General features: G+C 43.2%; 12 protein-coding genes across 12 annotated transcripts; 8 read left to right on the forward strand and 4 right to left on the reverse strand.

Moving 5' to 3' along the window:
- Positions 1-14: 14 nt before the first annotated feature.
- Positions 15-2,414, forward strand: LOC110842462 (frizzled-8). The gene is made up of 6 exons (XM_022088207.2): positions 15-647; positions 705-883; positions 949-1,521; positions 1,592-1,892; positions 1,957-2,174; positions 2,247-2,414. Exons 1-6 carry the CDS (start codon positions 492-494, stop codon positions 2,377-2,379), a joined length of 1,560 nt encoding a protein of 519 aa, XP_021943899.1. The 5' UTR covers positions 15-491; the 3' UTR covers positions 2,380-2,414.
- Positions 2,262-4,214, forward strand: LOC110842465 (SNF-related serine/threonine-protein kinase). Its single transcript, XM_022088211.2, has 6 exons — positions 2,262-2,729; positions 2,799-2,897; positions 2,954-3,130; positions 3,190-3,446; positions 3,503-3,606; positions 3,677-4,214. The coding sequence occupies exons 1-6, from the start codon at positions 2,414-2,416 to the stop codon at positions 3,945-3,947; spliced, it is 1,224 nt and encodes a 407-aa protein (XP_021943903.1). The 5' UTR covers positions 2,262-2,413; the 3' UTR covers positions 3,948-4,214.
- Positions 4,177-5,306, reverse strand: LOC110842470 (eukaryotic translation initiation factor 6). The gene is made up of 4 exons (XM_022088216.2): positions 5,086-5,306; positions 4,757-5,018; positions 4,522-4,698; positions 4,177-4,445 (listed from the first exon to the last, which is right to left on the reverse strand). The coding sequence occupies exons 1-4, from the start codon at positions 5,190-5,192 to the stop codon at positions 4,257-4,259; spliced, it is 735 nt and encodes a 244-aa protein (XP_021943908.1). The 5' UTR covers positions 5,193-5,306; the 3' UTR covers positions 4,177-4,256.
- Positions 5,307-5,309: 3 nt separating this feature from the next.
- Positions 5,310-6,266, reverse strand: LOC110842473 (probable ubiquitin-conjugating enzyme E2 W-B). The gene is made up of 5 exons (XM_022088218.2): positions 6,125-6,266; positions 5,816-6,067; positions 5,634-5,750; positions 5,505-5,580; positions 5,310-5,443 (listed from the first exon to the last, which is right to left on the reverse strand). The coding sequence occupies exons 1-5, from the start codon at positions 6,155-6,157 to the stop codon at positions 5,430-5,432; spliced, it is 492 nt and encodes a 163-aa protein (XP_021943910.1). The 5' UTR covers positions 6,158-6,266; the 3' UTR covers positions 5,310-5,429.
- LOC110842472 (NEDD8-conjugating enzyme UBE2F) lies at positions 6,237-7,166 on the forward strand. Its single transcript, XM_022088217.2, has 4 exons — positions 6,237-6,450; positions 6,510-6,671; positions 6,753-6,914; positions 7,006-7,166. The coding sequence occupies exons 1-4, from the start codon at positions 6,319-6,321 to the stop codon at positions 7,114-7,116; spliced, it is 567 nt and encodes a 188-aa protein (XP_021943909.1). The 5' UTR covers positions 6,237-6,318; the 3' UTR covers positions 7,117-7,166.
- Positions 7,075-10,473, reverse strand: LOC110842461 (DNA topoisomerase I, mitochondrial). The gene is made up of 12 exons (XM_022088206.2): positions 10,228-10,473; positions 10,011-10,120; positions 9,690-9,816; positions 9,529-9,632; positions 9,158-9,467; positions 8,711-9,052; positions 8,564-8,644; positions 8,302-8,490; positions 7,974-8,225; positions 7,585-7,895; positions 7,341-7,490; positions 7,075-7,267 (listed from the first exon to the last, which is right to left on the reverse strand). Exons 1-12 carry the CDS (start codon positions 10,363-10,365, stop codon positions 7,162-7,164), a joined length of 2,220 nt encoding a protein of 739 aa, XP_021943898.1. The 5' UTR covers positions 10,366-10,473; the 3' UTR covers positions 7,075-7,161.
- Positions 10,474-11,050: 577 nt separating this feature from the next.
- Positions 11,051-14,649, forward strand: LOC110842606 (ras-responsive element-binding protein 1). The gene is made up of 10 exons (XM_022088371.2): positions 11,051-11,466; positions 11,529-11,663; positions 11,728-11,957; positions 12,057-12,284; positions 12,348-12,467; positions 12,537-12,981; positions 13,492-13,814; positions 13,966-14,131; positions 14,197-14,258; positions 14,502-14,649. The coding sequence occupies exons 1-10, from the start codon at positions 11,404-11,406 to the stop codon at positions 14,602-14,604; spliced, it is 1,875 nt and encodes a 624-aa protein (XP_021944063.1). The 5' UTR covers positions 11,051-11,403; the 3' UTR covers positions 14,605-14,649.
- Positions 14,646-16,319, forward strand: LOC110842467 (protein LSM14 homolog B). The gene is made up of 4 exons (XM_022088213.2): positions 14,646-14,905; positions 14,969-15,289; positions 15,348-15,831; positions 15,982-16,319. Exons 1-4 carry the CDS (start codon positions 14,773-14,775, stop codon positions 16,235-16,237), a joined length of 1,194 nt encoding a protein of 397 aa, XP_021943905.1. The 5' UTR covers positions 14,646-14,772; the 3' UTR covers positions 16,238-16,319.
- Positions 16,312-18,032, reverse strand: LOC110842468 (zinc finger CCCH domain-containing protein 15 homolog). The gene is made up of 7 exons (XM_022088214.2): positions 17,753-18,032; positions 17,487-17,679; positions 17,288-17,427; positions 17,144-17,230; positions 16,709-17,050; positions 16,507-16,653; positions 16,312-16,445 (listed from the first exon to the last, which is right to left on the reverse strand). The coding sequence occupies exons 1-7, from the start codon at positions 17,843-17,845 to the stop codon at positions 16,323-16,325; spliced, it is 1,125 nt and encodes a 374-aa protein (XP_021943906.1). The 5' UTR covers positions 17,846-18,032; the 3' UTR covers positions 16,312-16,322.
- Positions 18,033-18,040: 8 nt separating this feature from the next.
- On the forward strand, positions 18,041-21,489 carry LOC110842615 (cell division cycle protein 27 homolog). Its single transcript, XM_022088383.2, has 12 exons — positions 18,041-18,223; positions 18,300-18,375; positions 18,439-18,622; positions 18,684-18,984; positions 19,047-19,228; positions 19,299-19,482; positions 19,550-19,816; positions 19,890-19,968; positions 20,030-20,210; positions 20,283-20,757; positions 20,819-21,022; positions 21,104-21,489. Exons 1-12 carry the CDS (start codon positions 18,152-18,154, stop codon positions 21,326-21,328), a joined length of 2,430 nt encoding a protein of 809 aa, XP_021944075.1. The 5' UTR covers positions 18,041-18,151; the 3' UTR covers positions 21,329-21,489.
- Positions 21,462-22,842, forward strand: LOC110842469 (polyadenylate-binding protein 2). The gene is made up of 7 exons (XM_022088215.2): positions 21,462-21,630; positions 21,692-21,762; positions 21,844-21,940; positions 22,004-22,250; positions 22,341-22,428; positions 22,497-22,633; positions 22,704-22,842. Exons 1-7 carry the CDS (start codon positions 21,492-21,494, stop codon positions 22,759-22,761), a joined length of 837 nt encoding a protein of 278 aa, XP_021943907.1. The 5' UTR covers positions 21,462-21,491; the 3' UTR covers positions 22,762-22,842.
- Positions 22,843-23,559: 717 nt separating this feature from the next.
- On the forward strand, positions 23,560-26,308 carry LOC110842625 (myelin transcription factor 1). The gene is made up of 10 exons (XM_035857049.1): positions 23,560-23,718; positions 23,910-24,000; positions 24,078-24,167; positions 24,233-24,370; positions 24,434-24,727; positions 24,793-24,870; positions 24,933-25,374; positions 25,431-25,478; positions 25,536-25,785; positions 25,909-26,308. Exons 1-10 carry the CDS (start codon positions 23,560-23,562, stop codon positions 26,236-26,238), a joined length of 1,920 nt encoding a protein of 639 aa, XP_035712942.1. The 3' UTR covers positions 26,239-26,308.
- The last annotated feature ends 2 nt before the right edge of the window (positions 26,309-26,310 follow it).

Consider the following 26,310-nt stretch of genomic DNA (forward strand, 5'->3'; position numbering starts at 1 on the left):
GTTTCTTTGGTTTTCATGGAAATTGACAGTTTGATTTTGTGGATATTTTAGAGGGTTTCAGCAGGTGTGCTAAAATATTGGCGTAAAATTGGCATTGGAATTGGCGTGCCAAAATTTGGCAGGGAAATTGGCACGAAATTTAACACACAAATTTGGCGTGCTAAAATTTAGCACAAAATTTAGCACAAAATTTTAGCAATTTACATTAACTCCCTGGAAATTCCGGCATAACTCCCAAAATTCCCCATGGAAACGCGAGACACCCGAGAAATGCATCTCTCCAGCAACTCTCTCCATGAGAATACCCGCACATCTCTCCCCCTCTTTTTTCCCATGTCCCAACCCGCTTCTGAACTACTGGAGCCTCCAGCCACAATTCGGACCAAAAATAATAATCAATATTTCCATGACAACGCCACCCTCTTTTTCCACTCTCTCTCTCTTTCCACTCACACTTTCTAAATCCAAAAATTTCAGCAATAATCCACAAAATGCTCCTCCTAACGACGCTCCTCTTTATAATCACCATGGCAACGGGGACCCCCCAGTTGACCGCCCCCAAGTGCCAACCCATCACGATCCCCATGTGTCGCAACATTGGTTACAATTTCACCCAGATGCCGAACCCTTTCAATCACGATTCTCAGGTAAGGAAATTAATAAATAAATTTATAAAAAAATCTTAAAAATCTCCATGACAACAGGAGGAAGCGGGCCTGGAAGTCCACCAGTACTGGCCGCTGGTCGAGATCCGCTGTTCCCCTGACCTCAAATTCTTCATCTGTTCGTTGTACGTCCCGATTTGCATGGAGGATTACAAGGGCTCCGTCCCGGCCTGTAAATCCGTCTGCGAAAGGGCAAGGGAGGGATGCGAGCCCGTTATGTTAGTTTCCATGGAATTAATTTTTTAAGTTTCCATGGCAACCTAAAAAAACTTTATCTCCACAGGACGCACTACGGATTCCAGTGGCCGGAGCGCTTTTCCTGCGCCAACTTCCCCCCTTTTGGTCCCCAATCCATTTGCATGGACGAGCGTCGAGGAGAGTTGCCTAGCAACAAGTCCACCGTCGCCATAGCAACCAGACCACCCCCCACACAAAAATCCCCTACAAACTGCAGCTGCACCTGTAAAAAGCCTCTTTTGCGCCACCCCCATCGCAACGTTTATAACCTAATCCAAAACTGCACGTTGCCATGCCGACTGTATTCTGAAAAGAATTTTGTAAATTATTGGTTATCATTTTGGAGTGTGAGCTGTTGTTTGATAAGTTTCGTAACCATGGTAACGTTCGCCTTGGATACGGCGCGATTTAATTACCCCGAGCGACCCATAGTTTATTTGTCATTTTGCTATTTTTTAATCTCCATTGGTTACCTGATTCGGATTTATTTCGGGCATGAGCGGATTGCGTGTGAGGAATTTAACTCTAAGTTAATCGTCAAGGAAACGAATTTTATCTATAATTATTGTAGTCTGGTGTTTTTTCTCGTTTATTATTTTGGGGTTGCGGGGGGGTGTTGGTGAGTGGTTTTTATAAAATTTGTGATTGGTTGCCATGGCTACGATTTCTAATTTAAAAATTATTTCCAGGTGGGTAAACCTATCAATCTCGTGGTATTTAGCGGCTGGGTGTAAATGGGGTTCGGAAGCTATAGCTCAGAAGTGGCCGATATTCCACCTGGTCGCCTGGATCCTGGTTCCCATGACGATGAGCTTGACGGCGAGTTTAAATGGATTTGTGGATGGGGACCCAATTTCTGGGATTTGTTCCCTTGGAAACACGAATGAATTTAATTTGTTTTATTTTATTCTCGTCCCCGGTGGGGGGTTGTTAATTGTGGGGACCGTTTTTTTACTTTGGGGCTTCGTGGAGTTGTGCAGGATTAGGAGGGTAGGAATTTATCTTTTTATGTAAATTTCCATGGCAACCAAATAATTATTTTTAAAAATTCCAGGCCATCTCTAAGCAAAGCGGGAAAACGGAAAAACTAGAAAAACTAATGATTCGAATTGGCGTATTTTCAATTTTGTACACATTTCCGGCCTCAGCCGTCATAGCAACGCAATTTTACGAAGTTTACGCGAGAAAAGAATGGATTTTATCCAATTTTTGCAGTTGTCATGGAGATTTATCCCAGCATGCGAAACCAAGTTACTCTTTACTCATGATCAAGTAAATCTCACTTTACCCCACTGATCCCACTGCCCGTGTAATTTAATAATTCTCTTTTTTTCTACATCTCAGATACTTCCTAACCCTCACCGTTGGCATAACAACCGGAGGGGTGTGGATTTGGTCAAAGAAAACCTTGGAAACGTGGAAAAACACGCTGTTTCCATGGAAATCTAATAAAAATAATAAATGTTCACGTGTTTAACTTTGTAAACTTTATAATAAAAGAAATAAAAAAAATGGCCACAAGAAAAAACTCAAAAAACAACATAGCAGGATTGTACGATTTAGAGGAAACCCTTGGAAAAGGTCATTTCGCGGTTGTCAAGGCCGCGCGGCATGTTTTTACGAACGAGCGCGTGGCCGTGAAGGTCATCGATAAGCTGAAATTGGACACGGCGAGTTCGAAAGCAATTTTAAAGGAAGTTTTGTGCATGAAATTAGTCCAGCATCGGAATGTTGTGAAGCTTTATGAAGTTATCGATACGAGTTCGAAGCTTTTTTTGATTTTGGAGTTGGGCAGGGGGGATTTGTATGATTTGATTCAGAGGGGGGGTTAGTTATAATTTATAGTAATTGGTTGCCATGGTAACCTAATTTATAAAAATATTTGTAACTCCGCAGAGTTATCGGAACCCACGGCGCGGCGCTATTTTATCCAAATTTTCCAGGCCGTTAGTTACTGTCACAAGTTACACGTTGTTCATCGGGATTTGAAACCGGGTATGTTTATTATTTTGTTGCCATGGAAATAAAATAAAAAAAAACCGTATCCCTAGAAAACGTGGTCTACTTCCCCGACAACGACAAACTCCACGGGGGGATGGTAAAACTCACGGATTTTGGGTTTTCGAACAATTACCGACCTGGTGAAAAATTGGACACTTCCTGCGGATCGCTCGCTTATTCCGCGCCAGAGATTTTACTCGGCGACGCTTATGACGCGCCCGCCGTTGGTATGGTGATTTTTATTCGTTTCCATGGGAATTAAATTAAAAATCCCCTGTTTCCATAGACATCTGGTCGCTGGGGGTGATTCTCTATACGCTGGTGACGGGCCACCCCCCTTTTCAAGAGGCGAATGACTCCGAGACCTTGACGATGATCATGGACGTTAAATACAAAATCCCACCCACGGTTTCCATGGAGTGCGCGGATTTAATTAAAAAAATGTTGCAACGGTTGCCAGAGAAACGGATCTCCATATTTGATATTCAAAATCACGAGTGGATTCGGGGGTGGGCGGAGGAGGGGGAGCAGGGGGAGGGGGAGGTAATTTTATCGTGCCATGGTTACTGTGGGGAATCATTTTTGTATTTTTTTTGTAGACCCCCCTGATAAACAAGTATAAATTAACCTTGGGGGAGAGGGAGAAAATAATCCAGCAAATGATCGAGGGGGGCGTGGTCAAGGGGGAGGAGCAGGTTGTTGAGTGAGTGAAATACTACTATCAAATATTTGTTGCCATGACAACCAAAAAATAAAATTGATTAAATCCACAGCTCCCTGGCAACCAACGCGTATAACTACATAACCTCCACGTACTATCTCTTAGCGGAACGGTTGCTAAGGGAACGAAGTCACATGACAACAACAACAAACGACGAAATAAAAAACCTAACCTCCAGTTTAGAAAGTTTATCCTCGATAAAACCCACGACCAACACCCGGCGAGCATCAATATGTGGGGACGACCCCCCTGAAGCCCCCCCACCCCCACCTGAAGAATCTCCTAAAAAACTCCCCCCTCCCACTCCCACTCTTCCGGATTGAGTAAATTTAATAAAAACAATTTCTCACCACAGCAACAGATCTCTGAGGAAATAGAAATCGAACCGTTGCCACAGCAACCACCAGTGGAAATTAAGAAAAAATCAAAATCGAAAAAGTCCACATTTTTTAATTGGCTTTTTAAGCGACATAGTTTAAATTCGAATAATAACAACAATAGGATTTATAAAACGAGGTCCTGCTCCGAGTTGAAAATTAAGTTTAACGTTAATTAGCGTTTCCATGGGAATAAATGTTTTTATTGAAAAAGAGAAATAGTGTTTCCATGGAGATTTAATTACAGAGAAATAATTAATTACTCGACTCGATGAGCACCTGTCTGAACTTGTCCGCGGGCATGTCCTGGTTCACGTTCAGGCGGAAAATCGCTTCCAGAACGGATAATTCCGTCGCCGTGGTGTCCGCGCCCGTGAAAAGCGACCAGTCGTTCGCGACGAGGCCCGCGGCGAGGACCTCCGAGCCGCGGTTTATGGAGCCCGCCTAGGGATTTAGATAGGGTGTTGTCATGGTGATTATGTTATTGGTTGCCATGGAAATTAAAGTTATTAAAGCTTACCACCAAGGGCACCTGCAACAAGGAACTCAACTCATCCTGTTCATTCTGCGACGTTTTGGGGTGGACCACGCCCCCTTGGTTCGTAAAAACGCAGTAACTTCCCACTAAAACGTTCCCAGCGACGGACTGTCGGAATACCTCGACGTTCAGGGTGTCTTGGAGTAGTTCCTCCGTTTCCTATCGCCATGGAAACAATTAAAAAATATAATCACCATGACAACCAAAAAACCCATACCCTGTCCAAATCGGGATGCACCAATGCGACATAATCATTGCAAGCGATGACGTTCCCCAGCGCGGACAATTTTTCCTCCACTCTTTGAATTTTGACCGCATCGGGTAAGGAATTCCTCAAGTGTTGCAACTCCTGGTCCGTCGTGGTGTTGGGGACGAGGAGACCGTGGCGGTTCGCGGCCGTGAGGCGCCCGATTATGCGACACCCCGCGATCGAGGCGTGCACCACGGGGATCGTGTCGCTGAGTTCGGATTCGAAGGTGCTAGGGATTTATAATAATTAATTAGTTGCCATGGTTACTAAAATCACCATGGTTTTACTCTCCGTACCTGTAAAAATTCTCGGCCCCTCCGATCGCAGCGAGGCAAAAAGTGTTTGTCAGTTTTGAAAATACGCCGATTTCGTTGTTTTTCTCAAATTGGACGCGGATTGCCATGGTTACGGTTTTGAATTTTATGATTTATGAAAACTATTTATCAGAAAAACTATGGAAACGAAATAACCAACGCTGCTCAAACACACGTTCTTCTTCACTATAGAAACGTAAAACAAATAATTTAAATAAACCGCCTTGCATTATTTTATTATTATTTTCGGGGCATTTTGAGATATCACAGTCTTTAAAATTGAGAAATTTTTTGTATAAATATTGCTATGGAAACATCACTTCTTCTCAAACGTTGTCATCTATTTTAAAAAATCACAATTAAAATTAAATTTTACAAAATTACAAATGAAAAAAACCCACCATGATACCACCACCGGGTTTTCTTGGGATTTTTCGAGCATGTTTTTACATAGAATGCGTCGTCAGGGGGGTGTTTCTATAGAAACAATGTTAGTATAACCATGGCAACAAACAGTAAAAATAAATTACCTTCTCCACCGCGCTCCCGAGCATGCTCACGATGCTGAGACAAACGCTCTGCACGCTCAGCGCCGGCGACCAGTCGTCCGTCAAAATCGACAGGCAGATGTGGCCGTTGGAATAGATCTTTATTTTTTAAAAAAATTAATCGTTACCATGGCAACCGAAAATGTAAAGTTACAAATAATTACGTGAGGATGCACGGGGATGTTGTCCCCTGTGAAGATAACCTCCGGGGACTCGAAGGGGTATTTCTGAGAGAACTTAAAACTGAGGGTAAATTCCTCATTCGCGTAGAGCGAGGGGGTGGGGCCGGTGATTTGCAACCTCCAAAATATACAATTTGAAGAGCCCGTATTTTTCGAGGCGATGAATTCCGTATCCACGGTGATCCCAGGGGGGGCGTCCTTCAACATCGACATTAGCTCTTTCTGCAGCCGGCGCTGTTGAATTCACGTTGTTATTTGTAATTTCATAATTTGTAACTTTGCAAAACTAACCTGACTCGGCGTGAGGGGGGAGTTGGTTGCCATGGTTACTTTGACTATTAATTTTGCATTTTATTTTCTCTTCTTTGACTAAATTTCCAAGGAGACTGAAAGAAAAAAATTCAAACCTCCCGCGCTCTTCAATCAGCGAAATACACACAGAGATCAGAGAGAGAGCTCCGTAAATTAATAAATTTATAATAAAAATGTTATCTTTATCGAAAAAGCTCCAACGTTCCCGTGGAAACTCCTCCTCGGAAATTGAAACCAACAACAATGTCATGGCAACGAGCAATCAGAAAAAAGTCTCCATCAGAGATCGGCTCCTCGTCAAGGAGGTAATATTTTAAGATTTATTTTTTGTTGCCATGGAAATAATACGATAAAAAAAACGTAGTTATCAGACCTCCCCTCGCTGCTCCCCCCCAGCGTGACCTTGACCCATCCGGACCCTGATAAATTACACGAATTCACGGTGACCGTCCAGCCGGAGGAAGGTCACTGGGCCAGAGGGAAGTTCGTCTTCAACGTCGTCGTCACGGAGGAGTACAACTTTGCCGTAATTTTATTTCTCATAGTTGTCATGACAACTGATAATTAATTTCCATAGCAACCAATAACAAAGATTTTAAAATCACAGCCACCCATCGTGAAGTGCCGCACGAGGCTCTGGCATCCTAACATAACCGAGGAGGGGTCTGTCTGTCTGTCCCTACTCCGTCAGTCCTCAATCGATGAGTTAGGATGGGCGCCTACGAGGACCTTGAAAGACGTCGTTTGGGGCGTGAATGCGTTGTTTACCGTAGGTTTTTTTTATGCTTGGTTACCATGGAAACCAAAAAAAATATAAATGTTGCCATGGAAATAATAAAAATTATTGCTCTAAATTACAGGACCTCCTAAACTTCGAGGACCCCCTGAACCCCTCCGCTTCGGAACAATACCATTCGGACCCCAAGCAATTTCAACGGAAAGTTAAAGAGTTTATTTCTAAATATTGTTAATCATCTCATAATAATTATACACACACATTTAAATTAAAAAAAACATTAATCAAAACGATATTTTTTATCCGCCATGTCGATCGCCCAACGAAATTTGGCCCTCAGCGTTTTGTTGTAAACTTTCTCTATGGGAACGTCGTGCTTTTTACACCTGCAATTTAATTTTATATTAGTTGTTATGGTTATTTATTTGTAAATATATTATAATAATAAATGTGAGTTACCAAGCAATGCTGATCCGTGGGTCTAAATAATTCAACTTGCTCGTTCCCAAGGCAATTTCTTTCCCTTCGTCCTTGTCCGTTTTCGTCATTTCCAGTTTTTTTAATTGCTCCTCTGTCCGGCGGAGTTGGGCAGATTTCTTTTCGTGGTCTCTATGGTTACATGAGATAATTTTTTTAGTTTCCATGGTTACTTAAAATTAATTTCCATGGTTACTTAAATAAATCACCATAGTTACAAACTTACTTGCTCCCCCTGGACAACCCCTTCAGCTCCTTCTTGACCTTTTTGACATCATCCTTTTTCTGTTGGATCTTGGTGACCAAGTTTTCCATGGATTTTTCGTGTGATTTGGGAACGGCCCGTTGATGGTTACATAAGACCGCGACGGCCCGATTGGCCCTGTTATACGCGAGAACCTTCTCATTGACCGAGCCGTTGACGGGGGTGAGCTCGTCCAGCTGCTCTTGGAGCGTGTGGGAGGCATTGTAGGTTCGGAATACTTTGGCCGTGAGGCCGCTCAAGAGGTCGTTCAGGTGCTTGTTCAGGATTTGCGTCTAGATTTTGTAAATTGGTTGCCATGGAAATTATTAACCAGTTGCCATGGTAACAAAATAATTTATAGAAAAACTCACATTCAACCGATCAAAAAGATCATCCCCCGGCTTCTTGCTCTCCATGAAGAGTTTTAGATTTTTAAAAACGCGTTTTTCCACGGTAACCTGGTTGAAATACCGGATCGAGTCCTTTCCCAAGAAATCAAACGTCACGACGGATTCTTGACCGTCCTTTTCGTCGAATAATTCAATGTGCTCCACGCGCAGGGAACAGCAGCCAACGGTGTCCGCCTGGTCCTCGTCTTTTTCATTGCCCGCGCGGAGGGCGAGCTGTTGTCAGGGAAACATTATGGATATTTGTTAGTTGCCATGGAAATTATTATTCAGTTGCCATGGAAACACTCACCTTATCAATAAAGTAAAGCGCCACTGCCCTTTGTCGAACGCGCATTTCCTTTGATTTAAAGTCATTTTTATAGTTTTCACGGATTTTATGAATATGTTTCGCTAGTTCGCGAGCCTTTTCGTATTTTAACCAATCCTTTTCTCCTTTCAGGCGAGACGTGGGGTTCAACATGACGTACTTTGTTTGTCCCTGTGGAGAGATATTAAAATTAGTTGCCATGGTAACGATAGAAATAATAGTAACCATGGCAACAATACCGCACCTGCACATTCTCGATCCAGCAAGCCAACCACGTGACCGTGTTGTCATGACGAACCTCTTTCCACCGGTGGGACTCGGGGGGCTGCAATAATCACCCAAAAATAATTAAATAAACCCACGGTAACCATGGCAACCACACTCCACCCACCTTCGGCACCACGGCATCCTTGGAACAATTGATGATAACGTCCTCGGGGAAAATCCTCTTTTTGAGCATCCCCATTTTGGGATGATCCCCCCGCCCCCTGAACAATCCAGGGGGTTCGATCCTAAAATTCCCAATTTTCTCCTTGTGCCCGTCCAACACGCAAATCCCAAACTCCTCCGCGATCCGCTCGTTCTCTTCTTTTTGACATAATTTCTCCTCTTTCGACATGGATTTCCTCTCCTCGGATTTTAGTTTAAAATACTCGTTTATCTCGCGGAAATCGCACTTTCGAAGGTCCGTGATGGTCTTTTTTTCATCGGCGGTCATCGTTCGGCGCCAGTCCTGCAGTATCAAAAAAAGCGGGGTTTATACTCGATTTATTGAGAAAAAATCGTGGAAATTCCCATGGAAACCAGTAAAAAACAAAGTATAAACCGGGCTTCATACCTTAAAAAAGTTCTCATTAAACTTCTCTTTAGTCGTGTATTCATGTTCGATGAACCTCGAGTAAAATCCAGCCACCTCCTCCGCGTCCTCGCTCAATTTAACAACCTTCCCATCGTATTTAAAGTGCACGGATTTGGGTAATTTTTCATATTTCGCAGCGAAAACGGGGCCTTTATGCTCGAGGAAATTCCACTTGACGCCGTCGTCCCGGGGCTCCTCCTCCCACCATTTCCAGACTTCCTCCTCTTCCTTTTTGGGCTTTTTCTTTTTTGGGGAGGGGGATTGCGATGTGGGTTTTTTCACTTGTTTTCTATGGATTTAATTAATTATTAGTGGGTTTCCATGGATTTTATGAGTAAAAAATTTCTTACTTGGACTTTTTTCTGAGCGGTTTCGAGTCCGAGTCGGAGTCGTCAGAGGAATGGTTGGATTTTCGCTTTTGTGAGGTTGTGGGTGGGGGTGGTTTGCGGTGGATCTATGGGGATTTTTTTAAAGTTACCATGGTTACGAGATCATAAGAAATTGAAATTACCAGAGGTTTGTCGTCTTCAGAATCGGAATCATAATTTTTTTTAACTTGGATTCTCGAGGAAAGTGGACGGTCGTCCTCCGAGTCGTCCACCTCCATTTTTTTTACAGGCGAGAGGGAGCGGCGTTCACTAGAGTTTTAGATTAATTAGTTTTATTGGTGTGGAATAATTGGCGTGTGCTAAAAATTGGCACAGAAATTGGCACAAAAAATTGGCACAGAAATTGGCACGCCAAATTTTAGCACAAAAATTGGCACAAAAATTGGCACGCCAAAAAATTAGCACAGAAATGCCAAAAATTAAAGTTAAACAAAAAAACCCACATTTTAACCTCCGCTGCCACCTCCACTGCCGCCGCCACGGCTTCCGATTTCCTTGGCGACCCTGAATCCCCATTACTTTTAGAAGACGACTCCCTATGCCGGTCGCGGTCCTAATTAAAAACACAAATTTAATCACCATGCCAACACCCCTTATTTAAAATCCAAATAAAATAATATATAATAATAATAACAATAATAATAACAATAATAAATCCACCTTATCCCTTTTTTTATGTTTACTATGATGCGAGGACTTCTTATCACTTTTATGCTTGTGTTTATGTTTATGTTTATGAGAAGAATTATGGTTGCTATGGTTACTCGTCCCGTTTTCTATATTCTGCGCTACTTCCATTTTATTATTATTTAATTAGTGTCAAAAAATTACTCGACTCTTCAAAAAAAAAATCTGCTGATGTATAAAACCGTTTTTATTATATGTCTGAGTGGACGATGAGTAGTAGCGGTGGTTTCCTTGGATTTTGAGGCACAGATGGCGTCCAAGTCTGTCTGATGAAAATTTGACTAGCAACTCAAAAAAAAAATTGAAATATGAGATGAAATTTTATCTTTTATTGTTGTCTCGGAGACTCTGTTTTTATTATCCATTTTTAATTACTAATAGTCAATAAAAGTGCAAAGATTTGATTTTAAATAAGAATCCGTTGCCATGACGACGAATAAAAATCTACCCCCCTTTTACACACACTAGCCATCTGTTACATCCTCTCGCGTATTTCCTCTCTCTCAGAGAGAACGACTTCCTCTCTTGATCTTCATCACCTTTTAAGAGGAGAGAGAGAAAAGTTCTCATCATTGAAATTATTCTCTCATGAGATGATGAAGAGAGAGACGCGTGTATGAGGAGTTAAATTTTTGATCCAGTTTTGTTTCTCACGGAAAAAAAGAAGTTTCCGTTCATTGTTTTAGTTTAGAGTTAAGAGAAGAGAAGAGGCAGAGTTGGGTTGAGTTGAGGAGATTAAATATTCTCTTCTCTAAGGATAAATCTCTCATATTTTAACCTAAGATTAAGACCCTCACTGAATTCTGGGAAGGTCTAAAAATCTACCTGAATTAAGTTAAAAAACTGACCCAACTAAAAATAGCGACACATTCTCTCCAAAGAGTCAACCAAAAAATTTGTTTACAATAAACAATTCACTCGAAACTCTCTCTCAACTAACTCTCCATCCATCCATCCAACAACCATCTCACCAAATCATCATCACCATCCACACACACACACAACCACTGACTCTGTCTCCACAGTGTGGTTATACTAAAATTCCATGACAACGATTCATACAAACAGAAGAGAATTTCACTGGAGGAAAGCCACAAAAGAAATTTTTAGTCCAAGATTAGCAATCCGCGAGGTTGGTTCGTTGTTACGATGGAGACGACAAAAGTTAAATTGGTGGGTGCTAGGAAACGGAAACCTGTCTCCATCTCCAAGGTGACTTTTTTTTACTTTATTATTTCCATGGTGATTATTATAATAAAAAAGTGTGTGTATAGATAACCATGGAAACGAAGGAATCTCTCGAGTATCTCACATCGCCCCCGGCTGAAGAAGTGGAACAAGATTTTGCAGATCCGAATAAATCCAAGTTAAAATTAATTCTGAGTGAATTAAAGTTGAAAAAGAGCTTGGTTAGTTTTTTATTTTTTAGAGTTTCCATGGGGATTTTTTACTAATTTTTTTTTAAAACCATAGCAATCCCCACAAAACCACCTCCAAAAACCACACCCCCAAATGGACAAATCCCTACACCCACACCCCCAAATAACCCCTGACCAAACGGAGCCCTTGGATCTTTCCATGGACGCCGTGGACTTGTCCAAGCAACGCATCCAACAACATCATCCAACGAATCCCATGGTAACCATGGCAACCTCACCACCCACACCGAATCAAATGATGATGTTTTATCAGCAGTATTTCCTGTGAGTCTTTTTTAACAATTTTGTGTTTGCAACGTTTCCATGGCAACGGGAGGAAGGAGAGAGAGATTGAATAATTTATTTGTGAATATATTTCCATAGCAACCAAACATCAACAAGAGATAATATGACAACCGGAATGCATAACATGGCAACGAATCTTGTTGATCATCACGGTTCTTCGGTTGCCAATGCCGTTGCCATGACGATCAATAAAAATCAACCAACACAACCATGGGATGTTGTTACCAAGAAAAAGGAGGAGGTCCCAGTGGGCGGGGCAACCTCGATTAAAAGGGGGAGGAGCTCAATTAATCAGGAGGAGTTTAGGTTGGTGGGTTTTTTTGAGGGGTTATTTGAGATTTTTTTAAGATTTTTTAATGGTTTCTATAGAAAAGAAAGCAAGAAAAAGTCCACCACAAATGCGTCGGAAATTAACAAACCAAAGCAGCGCCGGTATCGGACCGAGCGCCCTTTCGCGTGCCCCCACTGCCCTGCGAGATTCACTCTCAGGTTGGTTATTTAACAAGTTTATTTTGTTTCCATGGCAACTAATTTTAATCATTTTTAAAAAACTCTCAGATCCAACATGGAACGCCACGGGAAGCACCAGCACCCGTTGGTATGGCAACGCTCCCCCTCGAACCGTGTCCTGAACAAACAAAAACTGTTGTCATGCCAACCGACCCCTCCCACTCCATCCACCCCACGTGACTCTTCATCCCCACCCCCTCACCACCACCCAGAATCCAGTATTCGAGCCGTGCTAAGTTCAAAATTGAAGAGGAAATTGTCTGAAAATGAAGAGTTGGCGAGTGTGGATAAGCTTTTGAAGTTGGTTGAGGGAGGGGGGTTTCCAAGGGATCAGGAAAATCATCATCATGAGGGGGAGGGTCATCATGAGGGGGAGGGGGAGGGGGAGAGTGAGGATTACGATGAAGATGAAGAGGATGAGGATGGAGAGGAGGAGGAATTTGAGGAAAAAATGTCAAAAAAACAAAGTGCTTATTCTTCTGCGCCGTTTAAGGTGCATTTTTTTTAAGGTTTTTTGAGTGTGTTTTTTATAATAAATTTTTTTGAGGGGTTATTTTTTTTTGTTTTTTGAATTTTTTTTGTTGTCATGGTTTTTTCATATTTTTTTTCGTTTCATTTTTTTTTGTTTCCCTGGAAACGTTTGTGTATAATCACCATGGAAACAAGTTATTATTAAATGTGTGTTACGGTTTTCCATGGAAATAGGTTTTATTTTTAGCTCGAATCGGGGGTTGTGGACCCTTCGTGTCTTGAGATTATTCGTCGTACTGTCCAGCTGGAATTTGTTGGATAGGCTGGATTTAAAATTGCAAAAAAATAATAACCACCTGACTCGGGCCATGTCAAGTCTGCACCGTATCTTTTTAATCGCAACGTTGCTATGGAATTACTAAGAAACATTTTTTTGTGTCCTTATTTCCATGGAAACCTATTTTTTAATCACCATGGAAACCAAAAAATCACCATGGAAACCAGAATTCTCTATATCTCTCTCTCCCTCTAGATAAACTGCCCCCACTGTTCCCGGAGGTTCCCCTGGACGTCCTCCCTCCGTCGTCATCTCCTGACGCACACGGGTCAAAAACCGTTCCAGTGTTCGAAATGCCCCCTTTTGTTCACGACCAAGTCCAACTGCGATCGCCACTTGATAAGGAAACATTCCAAGGCGGACAATGATCACAGTGGGGCCGAGGACGAGGACGAGGAGGGGGTCGAGGGGGAGGAGGAGGAAGAGTCTTCGGAGGAGGAGGGGTTAATCCATTGTGGGAATAATAATAATGGGGGGAGTGGTGCAGGTGGGGTGGGGAATTGTGAGCCCATGTTTAGGTAATTATTATTATTATCGATTAATTTTAATTGGTAGAAATTATCGATTAAAAAATGTGAATTTTTTAAATGATTAAGTGAATTAATCGCCAATTTTAATCCAAAAATTACCGATTAATTATAACCAAAATTACCAATTAAAAAAATGTAGATGTCACATCTGCCACGACTCCACGACGATCCAATCCACGTCCCGAATGGAAATTTTAGTTCACATGGAAACTGAACATTTAGAAATTTACAATGAATTTAAAGAGAAGAATTTAATCTTGGTCGACGATGGGAGCGTTGAGGACGGGGACCAGGGCAACAGGAAGGTGCGTTGCAATTAAAAATAATCAGAGTTAATTGGTAATTAATTGGTAAATTTAATTATTACCAGGTGCTCTGCGTCTTCTGCCTCCGCCGGTTTTGGTCCGTCGAGGACTTGAGGAGGCACATTCGGTAATTTTGCTGGGGGGGGGGTTAATTTTTGGTGTGCTAATTTTTGTGCCAATTTTTGGCGTGCCAATTTTCGTGTCAATTTCTCTGCCAATTTTTATGCTAATTTCAGCACGCCAATTTTCATGCCAATTTTTGTGCCAATTTCATGCCAATTCCTCTGCCAATTTTTTAGCACGCCAAAAAACTCTTCCAATTTCCTCAGAATATTCCCAAATTACTAAAAAACCTCACAAATTTCCACAGGAGCCACACGGGGGAGCGTCCCTTTTCCTGCAAGTTTTGTTCCCGAAAGTTCACCCTGAAACATTCCATGATGCGTCACTTGAAAAAGCATGAAATTCTGTAAAATAAAAAGCGCCACCTCTGAGTAATAAACTGAGTAACTTTCATATGTCCGAGTTTTATTGTCTTTTCTTCTCTCCTGTCTCTACGCCGGATTTATTATTATTCTCAGAAAAAGCACCGAAAAAGCACCCACAAATTACTGAAAAACTAATAAAAAACCATCAAAAAAATGATGGACTCGGGGGGGAACACGAACCAGTTCATTGGTTCGAAAATCTCGCTTATCTCAAAGAGCGAGATTCGTTACGAGGGGATTTTGTACGCGCTGGATCTTCAAGAGGCTACGATTTCGTTGGCCAAGGGTGAGTTTTTTAATTGGTAATTGGTGATTATTAATTGGTGATTATTAATTGGTAATTAAATAGTGCGCTCATTTGGGACGGAGGACCGGCCGACCCCGCGCCCCGTCGCGGCGAAGGATGAAGTTTACGAATTTATCATTTTCCGGGGGTCGGACATCAAGGGGATCGATGTGATTGAACCACCCAAGGCGGAGCAGCAGGTGGAGGAGGAGGAGGAGGAAGAGTTTGAAGATCCCGCTATTGTCGGGCAGTCCGTGGGGTCGAGGGGGCAGGGGCAGCAGCAACAACAACCGGGGGGTCAAAGAGGGGGGCAGCAGCAACAACAACCACAACCACAACAACCAAGACAACAAAAACCTGGTGGTGGGGGTGGTCACGTGAAGGGTGGGTTTTTTTTTAATTTTTTTTTTGCGCGGATAAAATACTTATGTTTTTATTGCAGCGCCACAACCACACCCCCCGCAACAGCAACAACAACAACAACCACATCCCCATTCACAACCACCACCACAACAGAAATACGCTGCACCCCCACAACAACAACAACAACACCACCAACCTCAATACCGGAACTACTCCTCCCGTGGTCGCGGACAACCCCCCCAGAACAACTCTCAACAACCCCCCAATTATTACCGCGGCGGCGGTGGTCGCGGCGGAGTTGGGCGCTTTCCGGCCGCGCAGCAGAAACTGCAATTTGAGTCAGAGTTTGATTTTGAGAAGGCGAACGAGGAGTTGCAGAGCCAGTTGGCGCAGATCAAGTTGGTGGATGAGGAAAAAAAAGAGGCGGAGGCGGAGGGGGAGCGGGGGGACGGCGGGGGGGAGGTCGAGGAAGAGAAAATCTACTATCAGAAAGATAACTTTTTCGATAACATTTCATGCGAGGCGTTGGAAAGGGAAGGGGGCGGGCAGGGGGGTGGCGGAAGGTGGGTTGGTGGTTTTATGTGTTGGCATGGTTATCGTGGTTAATCGTGGGGTTTGGATTAAGATTGGTGATTAAAAATGTTAATCCCAATTAATCCAAGTTCCGCGGGTTGCCATGGTTACCAATTAAAATTAATAATTACTCTCCATAGACACCCCCGCCCGGACTGGCGCGCGGAGCGGAAACTGAACGCCGAGACCTTTGGAGTAACGAATTACCGTGGGAACGGTTATTACCGTGGTTACCGTGGCTACAACCGAGGATACAATTCCCGTGGTTACAACAATAATCGTGGAGGAGGTGGTTACTATAATAATCGTGGATATAATCGTGGATACAATTCCCGTGGTAACAATAATACGCGTGGTTATGGAAACAGCAGAGGCACTTCTCAAGTTGCCGATTAATTTCTCATTTTAGAAAACCAAATTTATTTCCATGGTTTCAAAAAATTTATAAATTTATAAAATTACGAGAGAGAGGAAAAAGGAATTAATCGATATCTTCATCATTAAATAAATCCTCGTCAATTTCCAAATTTTCAATCGGTAATATTTTTTCCATGGTTTCTTCAAAATCATAATTTTGATATTCTCCAAGAGTTATTTCCCTGTACTTTTTTTATAATAAATTAAAATTAATTACCAATTAAAAATAATTACCAATTAAAACTTACTTCATTTTCATCCTTTTCCTCTTCCCCCTCATCCGAATCACCATTATTTTCGTTGTTGTCATAGCAACCAATGACTTCATCCTCATCCTCCATGGCAACATCCATCGCTAATTCCGGATTAAACGTGAACATATCCCGGCCGGATAACTACATAAATTATAAATTAAATCCCGTTTCCATGGCAACCAAAAAAAATACGCACCCCCAATTTATTCCCCGCTTTGAAATCCCTCAATTTTTTGTCCGCTAATTTTTTCTCTTCGGATTTTTTCTCGATTAATTTCCGCTTTTTCCACGCCACAAAAGTTTCCATGGTTACTTTGGTTAGATTTTCTAAGGAATTTAATTTCCCACGCTCCTTTTCGATCCAGTCCTCGAGGGAGGTCTCGTTTTCTTTGTTTGCTTCCTTCATCGCTTTGAGGTCTTTCTTTAGGATGAAACCCGGGGGGAGGGCGTGCCGGTAGATGCACGCGGTGGAGGAGGGGCACTCCCAAAACCAGCCGTATTTTTGCTTTTCCACGGCTTCCAGGAAGTGTTTGCAGATCTGTGGATATTGAAAAATGGGGCATGGTGATTAAATTGTTGTCATGGTTATTTTAATTTAATTAATTTAATTTCCATGACAACAAAATCTTACAATTTCCGTCTTGGTCCCCTCCTGCGCGCCGTGCTTCTTCTCCACGACGTCCTTCAATTTATCGTCGTCCCACGTGTCCATCGTGTCCTAAATAAAAATTTAAAAAATCAGTTTCCATGGCAACCAAAATTTACAACTACGCACCTCCTCCCTCAAATCACAATAGAGCGACCGCTTCTCGGCCTTCCTCTCGATGGTCAAATCATGGGAAAACTTGCACTTGTCCCCCTTGGCGCACTGGCCCTGCTTGAAAAATGCGCACAGGATCGACTTTGGGTCCGCTCCTGAAAAATGGAATTAAAAATTAGTGATTTTTTCTTAGGTGCGAATAATTCTACTTTACCCTTTTCCACTTTTTGGACCGGTTTGAAAATTCCCGTGAGGAGCGGATCGTCGGCTGGTTTCTTTTTGTCGTCGACTTTGGAGGCGAGCAATTTGGCGGATGGGTTGTTGCCGAATTTGACTTGTTTTTCAACTTGTTGGATAAATTTCTGCTGTTTCGCCCCTTTTTTGTTTTTTAGGCCGAAGGTTTTGTCCTATGGGGATTTTTATTTAGGGATTTTTTTTTGGTTGTCATGGCAACGGAAATAAATTTTTTTAATTTATTACCTCGATGACCTTCTCCTTCTTTTTGGCCTCTGTTTTTTTGGAGGGGCCCCCTTTTTGACCCCCACCCGCGGAGGAGGAAGGTTTGGGGGGCATTTTTTATGTGGATTTTTTTTAAGTCGTTTGGATTATTAAAAAAAATTTAAAGGTTGCCACCATGAAATCACGTGATTTTTTAAAACTCGAATTAAAAATTTCAAACAATTTAATTAAAAAATCAATTTCCAAGGAAACGTGAAAAATAATTTCCAGACGACGGTGAAATTCAAAAACCCCGCGCGAGATGGCGCTGTTGCTGAGGAAATTTCACTCGCCTTTCGTTTTTCTCGTATTTCTCGTCGCTCATCTGGTCGCTCCAATTCTCTTAAATAAATAAAATAATATAAAATTAATTAAAGAAAAATGTTCCACCCTCCTCCCACGACGACGAATGGGAATCACCATGGCAACACTTATTCTCAGGACCCCGTGCAGGTAATAAGAAATTATTTCACTGCAATATCACTAACAATTAATAATACCAATTTTAAAAAACTCCACCGTTCCCTAGGCAACCATCTGGCACTGTTTGAACAATTACGCCTACGCCGATGCCATTTTCCTCGCAGAAAGATTGTTTTATTCCGGTAATTTTACTTTTTTCTAAAAAAAATCATCATGGCAACTAATAATTTTAAAAAAATTCGCAGACCTACCCCCCGAGGGCTCCCCTGACACGCCCTCCATCCGGCTCCACCTCCTGGCAACGGCCTACTACCGCTCAAACGACAAACTCCAATGTTACGAGTTGCTAAGGAACCACTACAAATCCGTTGCTAACCTCAATCACAAGTGCAAATTTCTCCTAGCAACCGTTTCCTTTGAATTGGGGAGGTTGGTTACTAATTTTTATGGTTTCCATGGCAACTGAAATAATAAAAATAAAATCCTGTAGAACCACCACGGCGGAGACGACCCTCTTGACCCCGCCCACTTTGTACACCAAAGCCACGCCCCCTTTGGATTTTATAGAGAAAAATTACTACGAGTGTGCTTGTTTCGCGTTGAAATTATATGGGAAAATCTGCATGGCAACGGAACGGATGGCCGTTGCTAAGGAAGCATATTCTCGAGCGTTGAAATTAAATCCGTTCTTGTTCGAGGCGTTCGAAAATGTTGTCAAAATGGGGTTTTCTAATGGGAATAACAAAGAGAATAAAGAAAACCCGGGGGAGTTTATCGAGAGGGTTTTTCAGGTGGGTCACTATTTTTTTGTTGCCATGACAACGGGGAAATTAATTTTTTTTTATTTCCATAGACCACCCATCTCCATGACAACGCGTTGTCACTAAATTGCCATGGAATTTATATTGAGGAAAAAACGCAGTTGGAAAATAACAAAGCAGGGATTTTAATCAATAGAAACACTAAAAACAATAATAACAACAATCGTTGCCATAGAAACCTGTTCACCTCAACGCCAAATAGTCATTATTTCGGGTGAGTTTTTATCTTTAAATTTAATTTTAAACCTCACCTAGCAACCAATTTTTTTTATAACCAACTGCAGAACCCATCTAAACCCCCTAACAACCCCCCCAAACAATAACCACACCCCCTCCTCATTCCTGCCCTCCTCCCTCCACACCCTCCAACCACACCCCCAGCAGGACACGACAACTTTAATAAGTCCGATAATCACCATGGAAACCACTCCCCTTGGCAACAATTCAATCGAGCCAAAGCCAAAAAAGGTGACTTTTTTACTGATTAAAAATTAATTAATTTTATAAATAATTAAATTTTGTTAATTAAAAAAAGCCTTGTTTACGAACTGTTTCATCTCCACAACAACAACCGCAACCACAACAACAACAATTGTCATGGCAACAACAGTCGCAACAACAACAACAACAACAAACTGTTAGGAGGAGTTCCAGGTTGTTTGGGGGCATGGGGGGGCAGCAAAGTGGGGTGGGGTCAGTGGGGTCACAGATGAGTGGGGGTGGTGGGGGTGGTGGGGGTGTGGGTGGGACGGGTGGGGTGGAGGATTTGGTGGGGAGTAATAAGAAACAGCAGAGTTTGAAGGTATGAAACTATTTTTGGGAGATTATTTTTTTGGTTGCCATGGAAATTAATTTTTATTTTCTTAAAAAAATAGGAAAACACCAAAGAGCAAGCCCCCCAGAAAAATAAATTCCGAAAAAAAGTCGTCATAGAAATGGATCGGTCTTCGTTAGGTAATTTTTTTATAAAATGGTAACCATGGCAACCAATAAATCTAAATTTAAATCCTTATAGACACCCTCCTCTTGACGATCCACCCCCTCGCCATGGCAACCTACTACCTAACCCGTTACGACTGCAAGAAAACCCTGGAAACCATAGCAACGCTAAAACCCAGCCAAAGCTCCACCCCTTTCGCCCTAGCAACCGTTGCCAGGGCCCAGTTCGAAATGGGGGATTACGAGGCGGCCATCGGGTAATTTTTACTGTTTTATAAAAATAATTGTAACCATGGCAACAAACTTAAATCACCATGACAACCCTACAGAACCTACACCACCCTCCGCACTACAAACCCCTTCTCGCCCTCACTCACCTACCTCTCCAGCTCCCTCTGGCACACCTCCATGGAAACCCAGCTCTCCTCCCTCAGCCAAGAATTCCTCTCCCACCCCTCGAACAAGACCACGCCCACCACCTGGCTCACCCTTGGCAACACGTTTTCCCTCCAAAAAGAGCACGAGACCGCGATCAAATTTTTCAAGCGCGCGATTCAAATCGACCCGGGCGCTTATTACGCGTACATCCTGTTGGGTCATGAATACGTCGCGACGGACGAGTTGGATAAAGCCTTAAGGTGTTTCCGAACAGCGTCACGGATCGACGCGAGCCAATACAATTGTTGGTACGGGATCGGGATGATTTATTATAAACAGGAGAGGTTCGAGGAGGCTAGTGTTTATTACGAGAGGGCGAGTAGGGTTAACAGGGGGAATGTCGTTTTACTTTGTCATCTGGGGGTGGTAAGCAGTTACTGATTTATTATTTTGGTTGCCATGGTTACGATATTATTATTTTCTGCAGGTCCAAAGCGCGCTAAACCAGAACGAAAAATCCCTCGCGACATTCAACCGCGCGCTGCAACAATCTCCAGGCGACGCGCTTTGTAAATTCCACCGCGCGAGCGTTTTATTCGCTGGCGGGAAATTAGAAGAGAGTTTAAAAGAATTGGAAGAATTAAAAAGGATCGTTCCCAAGGAGAGTTTAGTCCATTTTTTAATCGCCAAGGTGAGTTTTTTTTAAAGTTACCATGGAAATTTATTTAAATCACCATGACAACAAATAACCACACCCCCTTTTATCCAAAAGATCCACTCAAAACGGGGCTCCACCCACAAAGCGCTTTTGCATTTCTCCTGGGCCACGGACCTGGACCCCAAAGGAGCCAACAACCATATAAAAGAATCCATCGAGCCCGTTTTGAACAACTCCTCATCGGACTCCCCTGAAGACGACGAAGAGGAGGAGCCACACCCCCACGAGCTCCCTCCCCCAACAACAGCCACGCCCACATTGGAAGAGGAAAATTTATAACACGAGAAACGAGAGACTAAATCCTGCCCACCGGGAGTCCAAAGGAGAAAGTTCTCCTCGCTTGAGATTCGCGGAGGGAAATTTGAAAAATTTAGTGAATAATAAAAACTTGTTAAAATTAATCTGTGTCTTTTGGTAAATAAATAAATTTAATTGAGAAACTATGGAAACGAATGGGAGTAAATTTAATAGGAAAAAAAGCAGTAATAGTTTGGAGGATGAGTTGATTGATGAGGAGGAGGAGTTTAGAGAAGATCCAGAGGGGGTGGAGTTTGAGGATGGAGAGGAGGAGTTTTCTTCAGGTGGGTGTGGTGAAGAGTTGTTATGGTTATTTTGTGGTAATTGTTTAATTGGTTGCTATAGAAACCAAGGATACAATGGGGGCGAAGGATGAGGAGCAGTTGTTGGAGGATTCCGAAGCCATGGAGGACTCGGTAAATTAATCATTATTAATTGGAAATAATCGCGATTAATTAATTATAATTAAAAATGCCAATTAAAAATACCAATTAAAGGAGCTGGAAGCGATAAAGGCCCGCGTCCGTGAGATGGAAGAAGAGGCCGAAAAGTTAAAACAGCTCCAAACCGAGGTCGATCGGCAGATGAGCATTGGTAATTTTTTAATTAATTTTCCGTTACCATGACAACCAAAAAAAATAAAATAAAAATCCGCAGGGCACTCCCCCCTAAACTCCTCCCGGCTGTCCACGTCCTCGACGTCGACGACGACACCGAACGCGGGTGGGGGTTCGTCGGACACGTTGTCGTTGGAGGAGAAAATGGAGGTGGACGCGCGGTCGGTTTATGTGGGGAACGTGGACTACGGGGCGACGGCGGAGGAGCTGGAACAGCATTTCCATGGCTGCGGGAGTATTAATAGGGTCACCATTTTGTGTAATAAATATGATGGGCATCCAAAGGGGTGAGTGGGTGGTTTCCTTGGGGGTGGATTTTTGGTTCCATGGCAACCTAATTATATTTCCATGACAACGAATAATTGTTTGATTTATAGTTTCGGCTACATAGAGTTCACGGACCGGGAGAGCGTCAACACGGCCATGGCCATGGACGAGAGTTTATTCAGAGCCAGGCAGATTAAGGTCCGTTGCCATGGTGACCATTATTTATTTTTTCATTGTTGTTATGGTAATTAAAATTTAATAAATAGGTGATGCCCAAGCGCACCAACCGCCCGGGCCTGTGTCGGACGGACCGCCCCCCCAGTTTCCGCGGGGCGGGGGGTGGTCCAATGCGCGGAAGGGGGGGTTTTCGAGGCAGGGGCCGGTTCAACTCGAGGTTTCCAAGGTGATTTTTTTTAATTTTTAGTAATTATTTCCATGGCAACTAATTAAAATAATTTGTAAACAAATTGCAGACGCGGCGGTGGTTTCCGTGGTGGTAGCGCAAGAGGAAATTATTTCTCACCTTATTAATTATCTCGTTTTAAATAAAAATTCGTTGCTATGGGGATTTTTTATCTTTAAAAATTGTTAATAAAAATTTATGTGTCTCAATTCGCCCCGTCTCATTTTGCCTCTGGAAAACCAACCCCGGATCATCCCTTCTCGGTTTCTCACCGTGCCCCGCCAGGTTTCCATGGTTTTTTAGGGTATTTATTGGCACACCCACTAGTCACACCCACTCTGGTTTTTATGCACCCCCTTTTAAATTCCCATATGACCACACCCCCGGCGGGAACTTTAAACAACCGCGCCCCCTGAAAAACCACACCCCCAAGATACCCAAAAAACCCCCCATGTAAAAAAACCACACCCCCTCTGGAAAAATTCTCTCCAAAAACTTTCTCCAAAACTTTCTCCAGGAAAACTTTCTCTCCAGCTACAAAAACTTTCTCCAGCAACAAAATTTCTCCAGCGAAACTTTTCTCTTTCCAGCAAAACTTTGGGTTCAGTTCCAATCTGCTTTCACTCCACGAATCACCTCCAAATCCACGTTCCGAAATTCGGGTTTTTTCATACGTTCGGAATTGTGTGTGTGAGGGAAAAAAGGGCGTGGTTTTTTGGATTTTAATTGTTTCCGTGGTTACGGAAATTAATTAATTGTTAAAAATTTCCATGACAACTGTTTTTCATTTTTTAATTTAAAAAACTTTCCCTAACAACAAATTAACTATTAAAATAAACTTTTAAACAAAGAAAATTTAAAAAAAAATCACCATGACGACGAAAAATCAAAATTTTCCATAAATCTCACATTCCCCCTTTAGAAAAATGCACCACCACTTGCGCCACCCCCTCCTCCCACTGCATCACCCCACCTCAACCCCACCCCCTCTGCCACTCCCACCACCCACCTCCCTCCCCCCACCCCCACCCACCCTCCAATCCTCCCCCCACAACAACAATCAACAATCCCGCATAAAAAACAACGTTTATTAGCGACGAGTTTCCATGGAAAAAAAGAAGAATCCACGTTGGAGTTCGATAACGACACGAATAACAATTTTGAAGAGAGTGGGCCCAAGGAATACTTGAATTTAGATGGGCAGCAGTGGAATAATGGTAAAATTACCATTTTGTTTTGGTTGCCATGGTTACTTTTAAGAATTAATTTTTTTTAGCCCCCCGCCGCTCGAGCCCCACCCCCTCAAACTGCTCCTCAACGACAAACTCTTCAAACCACACCCACTCCTCAACGAATAGTCAAGCAAAGTGCCCCACCCCAGGTAGTTTTAATTTATTTCTTTTACTAAAAATAAATAAATCACCATGGTTATTTAAAAAAAAAGGCTGCACGGGGGCGGGTCACGTGACGGGTCTATATTCCCACCACCGTTCGTTGTCAGGGTGTCCGAGGAAGGATAAGCTCGCCCCGGAAAGTTAGTCACTTTTACTATAATTCGGTTGCCATGGAAACTAAAATCTCACCTTGCCCCCCCTTTAGTCCTGGCCCTGCATGAGACAATCTTGAAATGCCCGACGAGTGGTTGCACGGGTCGGGGGCACGTCAACTCCAACCGGAACACGCACCGCTCGCTCTCCGGATGCCCCATCGCCCATGGCTCCGGGGCTTTCGTTAAGGGTACAGCAATCACTTTTTTATTTTTTTATGGTTACCATGGTTACCATTTCCATGGTTATTTAGGTAAAGATGACTACGAGGACTCCTCCCCTCACTCGAATGAACAGAGTATGGTCTCACTTTTCCCCCCGTTGTTGTTGCTGCCGGAATATAATAATGTTACCACGACAACGGGGACGCCTCCTCCGACGACGGTGGTGCAGCAACCACACCCCCTGCAGAAGGATAACATTTTGAATTTGAGCGTGAAGCAGATGATGGCCAGTGGGGGTGTCAGTGGGAGTGGTGGGGGTGGTGCTGAGGGGATAATGGATCTGAGCTATGTTCGAAACTCACCCCATGATTTGAGCTGTCCGAGTAAAGAACAAACAGAGGCTTTGGATTTCTCTTACTTTCAAAATCAACAACAACAACAACAACAGCAGCAACAACAACAGGGGGGAGGGGGGAGTGGTGGGGGGGTGGGAGTGGTTCGAGTGGGTGGATCCGTCGGGAACATTGTGAGTTTTTTTTAAAAATTAAATATATTTCCATGGTGATAATAATATTCTATCTTTTATAGCCACCCCCCGCTACGACCCCAGCCACACCCATAGCCACACCCCTCGCTATGACACCCACCACCACACCCACAACCACAACCACCACCCCCCACCACCAAATAATCAATATTATTACCAAGATTATTATGCCCAAAATTACTATAACAACAACATTCCACCCTTGTCACACCCTCCGTTGCCACAGCAACAACAACAACAACCACCCACAACAACAACAACATCGACCCAGGGGAATTACTACATTTACCCACCCCCACCACACCCACAACAACAGTTGATGATGAGCAGTGGGGGTGGTTTGAGTGGGGGTGGGGAATTTCAGGATCGCAACGGGAGTCCTAAAATTTATTCCCCCGTGGTTACCACGACAACGGCTTCCACCCCGAGGAGCAATTCCAGGGGGAGGGATGGGAAGGATCTCATTCAGTGCCCCACCCCCGGGTATGGAAACAATTTTTTCATGGTTGCCATGGGATTAATTAGTTTCTGTTTCTTAGGTGCGACGGGATGGGGCACGTTTCCGGTAACTATGCGACGCACAGGAGGTAATTTATTATTTTAATCACCATGGCAACCGATTAAAAAATAAAATAAAATTTCAGTCTCTCGGGCTGCCCCCGCGCGAACAAACCGAAATCGAAACCTCGTGAGGGGCCTGAGGCGGAGCCCCTGCGGTGTCCAATTCCGGGCTGCGATGGCTCGGGCCACGCGACGGGAAAGTTCTTATCTCACCGGTCTGCGAGTGGATGTCCGATTGCGAATCGGGCCAAGCGACAAACGGGGGGCGAGCAGGAGGGGAAATTATTCATGCAGTCGGATGGGGGGAATTTCGATTTTTCAGGGGAGCAGAAGGTGATTTTTAAAATATTGTTGTTGCCATGGCAACTGTTTAAAATTGCATTTCCATGGCAACCAATAAATATTAAAAAAAATACATTTCCATGACAACTAACCTCCCAAAATTATTCCCCACAGCTCCACCACTACACCTCCCCCCCCTCGACCTCGGCCACCCCCCACACCCCGACCCCCACGACGACGAACGATGACGACTACGCCGAGAAGGATAATAAACGTTACTATAACAACATTATACGAAACATGTCTTTATTAGAGAGGCAGCAACCACCGCCGCCCCCACCCCCACCACACCCACCGCAGCAACCACACCCACACCAACAACAGCAACAATTTGGGTACAATTATTATTACGAAGGGTACGAGTTTGATTATCTGGGGAAGCTCCAGCAGTTGTCAGGGGGGCAGCAGCAAAATAGTGGTAGTCATGGCAACAGGGGGGATTAATTGTGTGTGTGTAAATTTGTGTGTAAATAAATGAATTTTTTTCTTGGGAAATTTGAGATTTTTTTGGGGCAG

This window comes from Folsomia candida, unplaced genomic scaffold (assembly GCF_002217175.1).
Source record: "Folsomia candida strain VU population unplaced genomic scaffold, ASM221717v1 Fcan01_Sc001, whole genome shotgun sequence".
NCBI lineage: Eukaryota > Metazoa > Arthropoda > Collembola > Entomobryomorpha > Isotomidae > Folsomia > Folsomia candida.

What these genes read in the sequence shown, in the direction of transcription:
- LOC110842462 (XM_022088207.2), top strand. Translation starts at nt 492, where the DNA reads ATGCTCCTCCTAACGACGCTCCTCTTTATAATCACCATGGCAACGGGG. An exon ending in GGGGTTGCGGGGGGGTGTTG is followed by an intron (nt 1,522 to 1,591) that starts GTGAGTGGTTTT and finishes AATTATTTCCAG; the next exon opens with GTGGGTAAACCTATCAATCT. An exon ending in AGTTGTGCAGGATTAGGAGG is followed by an intron (nt 1,893 to 1,956) that starts GTAGGAATTTAT and finishes TAAAAATTCCAG; the next exon opens with GCCATCTCTAAGCAAAGCGG.
- LOC110842465 (XM_022088211.2), top strand. Translation starts at nt 2,414, where the DNA reads ATGGCCACAAGAAAAAACTCAAAAAACAACATAGCAGGATTGTACGAT. An exon ending in TCATCGGGATTTGAAACCGG is followed by an intron (nt 2,898 to 2,953) that starts GTATGTTTATTA and finishes CCGTATCCCTAG; the next exon opens with AAAACGTGGTCTACTTCCCC. An exon ending in TTATGACGCGCCCGCCGTTG is followed by an intron (nt 3,131 to 3,189) that starts GTATGGTGATTT and finishes CTGTTTCCATAG; the next exon opens with ACATCTGGTCGCTGGGGGTG.
- LOC110842470 (XM_022088216.2), bottom strand. Translation starts at nt 5,192, where the DNA reads ATGGCAATCCGCGTCCAATTTGAGAAAAACAACGAAATCGGCGTATTT. An exon ending in TGCATCCCGATTTGGACAGG is followed by an intron (nt 4,699 to 4,756) that starts GTATGGGTTTTT and finishes CCATGGCGATAG; the next exon opens with GAAACGGAGGAACTACTCCA. An exon ending in TGTTGCAGGTGCCCTTGGTG is followed by an intron (nt 4,446 to 4,521) that starts GTAAGCTTTAAT and finishes CTAAATCCCTAG; the next exon opens with GCGGGCTCCATAAACCGCGG.
- LOC110842473 (XM_022088218.2), bottom strand. Translation starts at nt 6,157, where the DNA reads ATGGCAACCAACTCCCCCCTCACGCCGAGTCAG. An exon ending in CCCCCCTCACGCCGAGTCAG is followed by an intron (nt 6,068 to 6,124) that starts GTTAGTTTTGCA and finishes TGAATTCAACAG; the next exon opens with CGCCGGCTGCAGAAAGAGCT. An exon ending in TCGGGAGCGCGGTGGAGAAG is followed by an intron (nt 5,581 to 5,633) that starts GTAATTTATTTT and finishes TTGTTTCTATAG; the next exon opens with AAACACCCCCCTGACGACGC.
- LOC110842472 (XM_022088217.2), top strand. Translation starts at nt 6,319, where the DNA reads ATGTTATCTTTATCGAAAAAGCTCCAACGTTCCCGTGGAAACTCCTCC. An exon ending in ATCGGCTCCTCGTCAAGGAG is followed by an intron (nt 6,451 to 6,509) that starts GTAATATTTTAA and finishes AAAAAAACGTAG; the next exon opens with TTATCAGACCTCCCCTCGCT. An exon ending in CGGAGGAGTACAACTTTGCC is followed by an intron (nt 6,672 to 6,752) that starts GTAATTTTATTT and finishes TTAAAATCACAG; the next exon opens with CCACCCATCGTGAAGTGCCG.
- LOC110842461 (XM_022088206.2), bottom strand. Translation starts at nt 10,365, where the DNA reads ATGGAAGTAGCGCAGAATATAGAAAACGGGACGAGTAACCATAGCAAC. An exon ending in AGGATGCCGTGGTGCCGAAG is followed by an intron (nt 8,645 to 8,710) that starts GTGGGTGGAGTG and finishes TGATTATTGCAG; the next exon opens with CCCCCCGAGTCCCACCGGTG. An exon ending in GGGTTGTCCAGGGGGAGCAA is followed by an intron (nt 7,491 to 7,584) that starts GTAAGTTTGTAA and finishes ATGTAACCATAG; the next exon opens with AGACCACGAAAAGAAATCTG.
- LOC110842606 (XM_022088371.2), top strand. Translation starts at nt 11,404, where the DNA reads ATGGAGACGACAAAAGTTAAATTGGTGGGTGCTAGGAAACGGAAACCT. An exon ending in AATTGTGAGCCCATGTTTAG is followed by an intron (nt 13,815 to 13,965) that starts GTAATTATTATT and finishes AAAAAAATGTAG; the next exon opens with ATGTCACATCTGCCACGACT. An exon ending in GGGACCAGGGCAACAGGAAG is followed by an intron (nt 14,132 to 14,196) that starts GTGCGTTGCAAT and finishes AATTATTACCAG; the next exon opens with GTGCTCTGCGTCTTCTGCCT.
- LOC110842467 (XM_022088213.2), top strand. Translation starts at nt 14,773, where the DNA reads ATGATGGACTCGGGGGGGAACACGAACCAGTTCATTGGTTCGAAAATC. An exon ending in TACGATTTCGTTGGCCAAGG is followed by an intron (nt 14,906 to 14,968) that starts GTGAGTTTTTTA and finishes GTAATTAAATAG; the next exon opens with TGCGCTCATTTGGGACGGAG. An exon ending in GGGCAGGGGGGTGGCGGAAG is followed by an intron (nt 15,832 to 15,981) that starts GTGGGTTGGTGG and finishes TACTCTCCATAG; the next exon opens with ACACCCCCGCCCGGACTGGC.
- LOC110842468 (XM_022088214.2), bottom strand. Translation starts at nt 17,845, where the DNA reads ATGCCCCCCAAACCTTCCTCCTCCGCGGGTGGGGGTCAAAAAGGGGGC. An exon ending in ATTGTGATTTGAGGGAGGAG is followed by an intron (nt 17,231 to 17,287) that starts GTGCGTAGTTGT and finishes ATTTTTATTTAG; the next exon opens with GACACGATGGACACGTGGGA. An exon ending in AGGAAAAGGATGAAAATGAA is followed by an intron (nt 16,446 to 16,506) that starts GTAAGTTTTAAT and finishes TTATAAAAAAAG; the next exon opens with TACAGGGAAATAACTCTTGG.
- LOC110842615 (XM_022088383.2), top strand. Translation starts at nt 18,152, where the DNA reads ATGTTCCACCCTCCTCCCACGACGACGAATGGGAATCACCATGGCAAC. An exon ending in AATGGATCGGTCTTCGTTAG is followed by an intron (nt 19,969 to 20,029) that starts GTAATTTTTTTA and finishes AAATCCTTATAG; the next exon opens with ACACCCTCCTCTTGACGATC. An exon ending in GATTACGAGGCGGCCATCGG is followed by an intron (nt 20,211 to 20,282) that starts GTAATTTTTACT and finishes ACAACCCTACAG; the next exon opens with AACCTACACCACCCTCCGCA.
- LOC110842469 (XM_022088215.2), top strand. Translation starts at nt 21,492, where the DNA reads ATGGAAACGAATGGGAGTAAATTTAATAGGAAAAAAAGCAGTAATAGT. An exon ending in TCAGAGCCAGGCAGATTAAG is followed by an intron (nt 22,429 to 22,496) that starts GTCCGTTGCCAT and finishes TTTAATAAATAG; the next exon opens with GTGATGCCCAAGCGCACCAA. An exon ending in TTCAACTCGAGGTTTCCAAG is followed by an intron (nt 22,634 to 22,703) that starts GTGATTTTTTTT and finishes AACAAATTGCAG; the next exon opens with ACGCGGCGGTGGTTTCCGTG.
- LOC110842625 (XM_035857049.1), top strand. Translation starts at nt 23,560, where the DNA reads ATGCACCACCACTTGCGCCACCCCCTCCTCCCACTGCATCACCCCACC. An exon ending in TCAACGAATAGTCAAGCAAA is followed by an intron (nt 24,001 to 24,077) that starts GTGCCCCACCCC and finishes TTAAAAAAAAAG; the next exon opens with GCTGCACGGGGGCGGGTCAC. An exon ending in GTGGATCCGTCGGGAACATT is followed by an intron (nt 24,871 to 24,932) that starts GTGAGTTTTTTT and finishes TATCTTTTATAG; the next exon opens with CCACCCCCCGCTACGACCCC.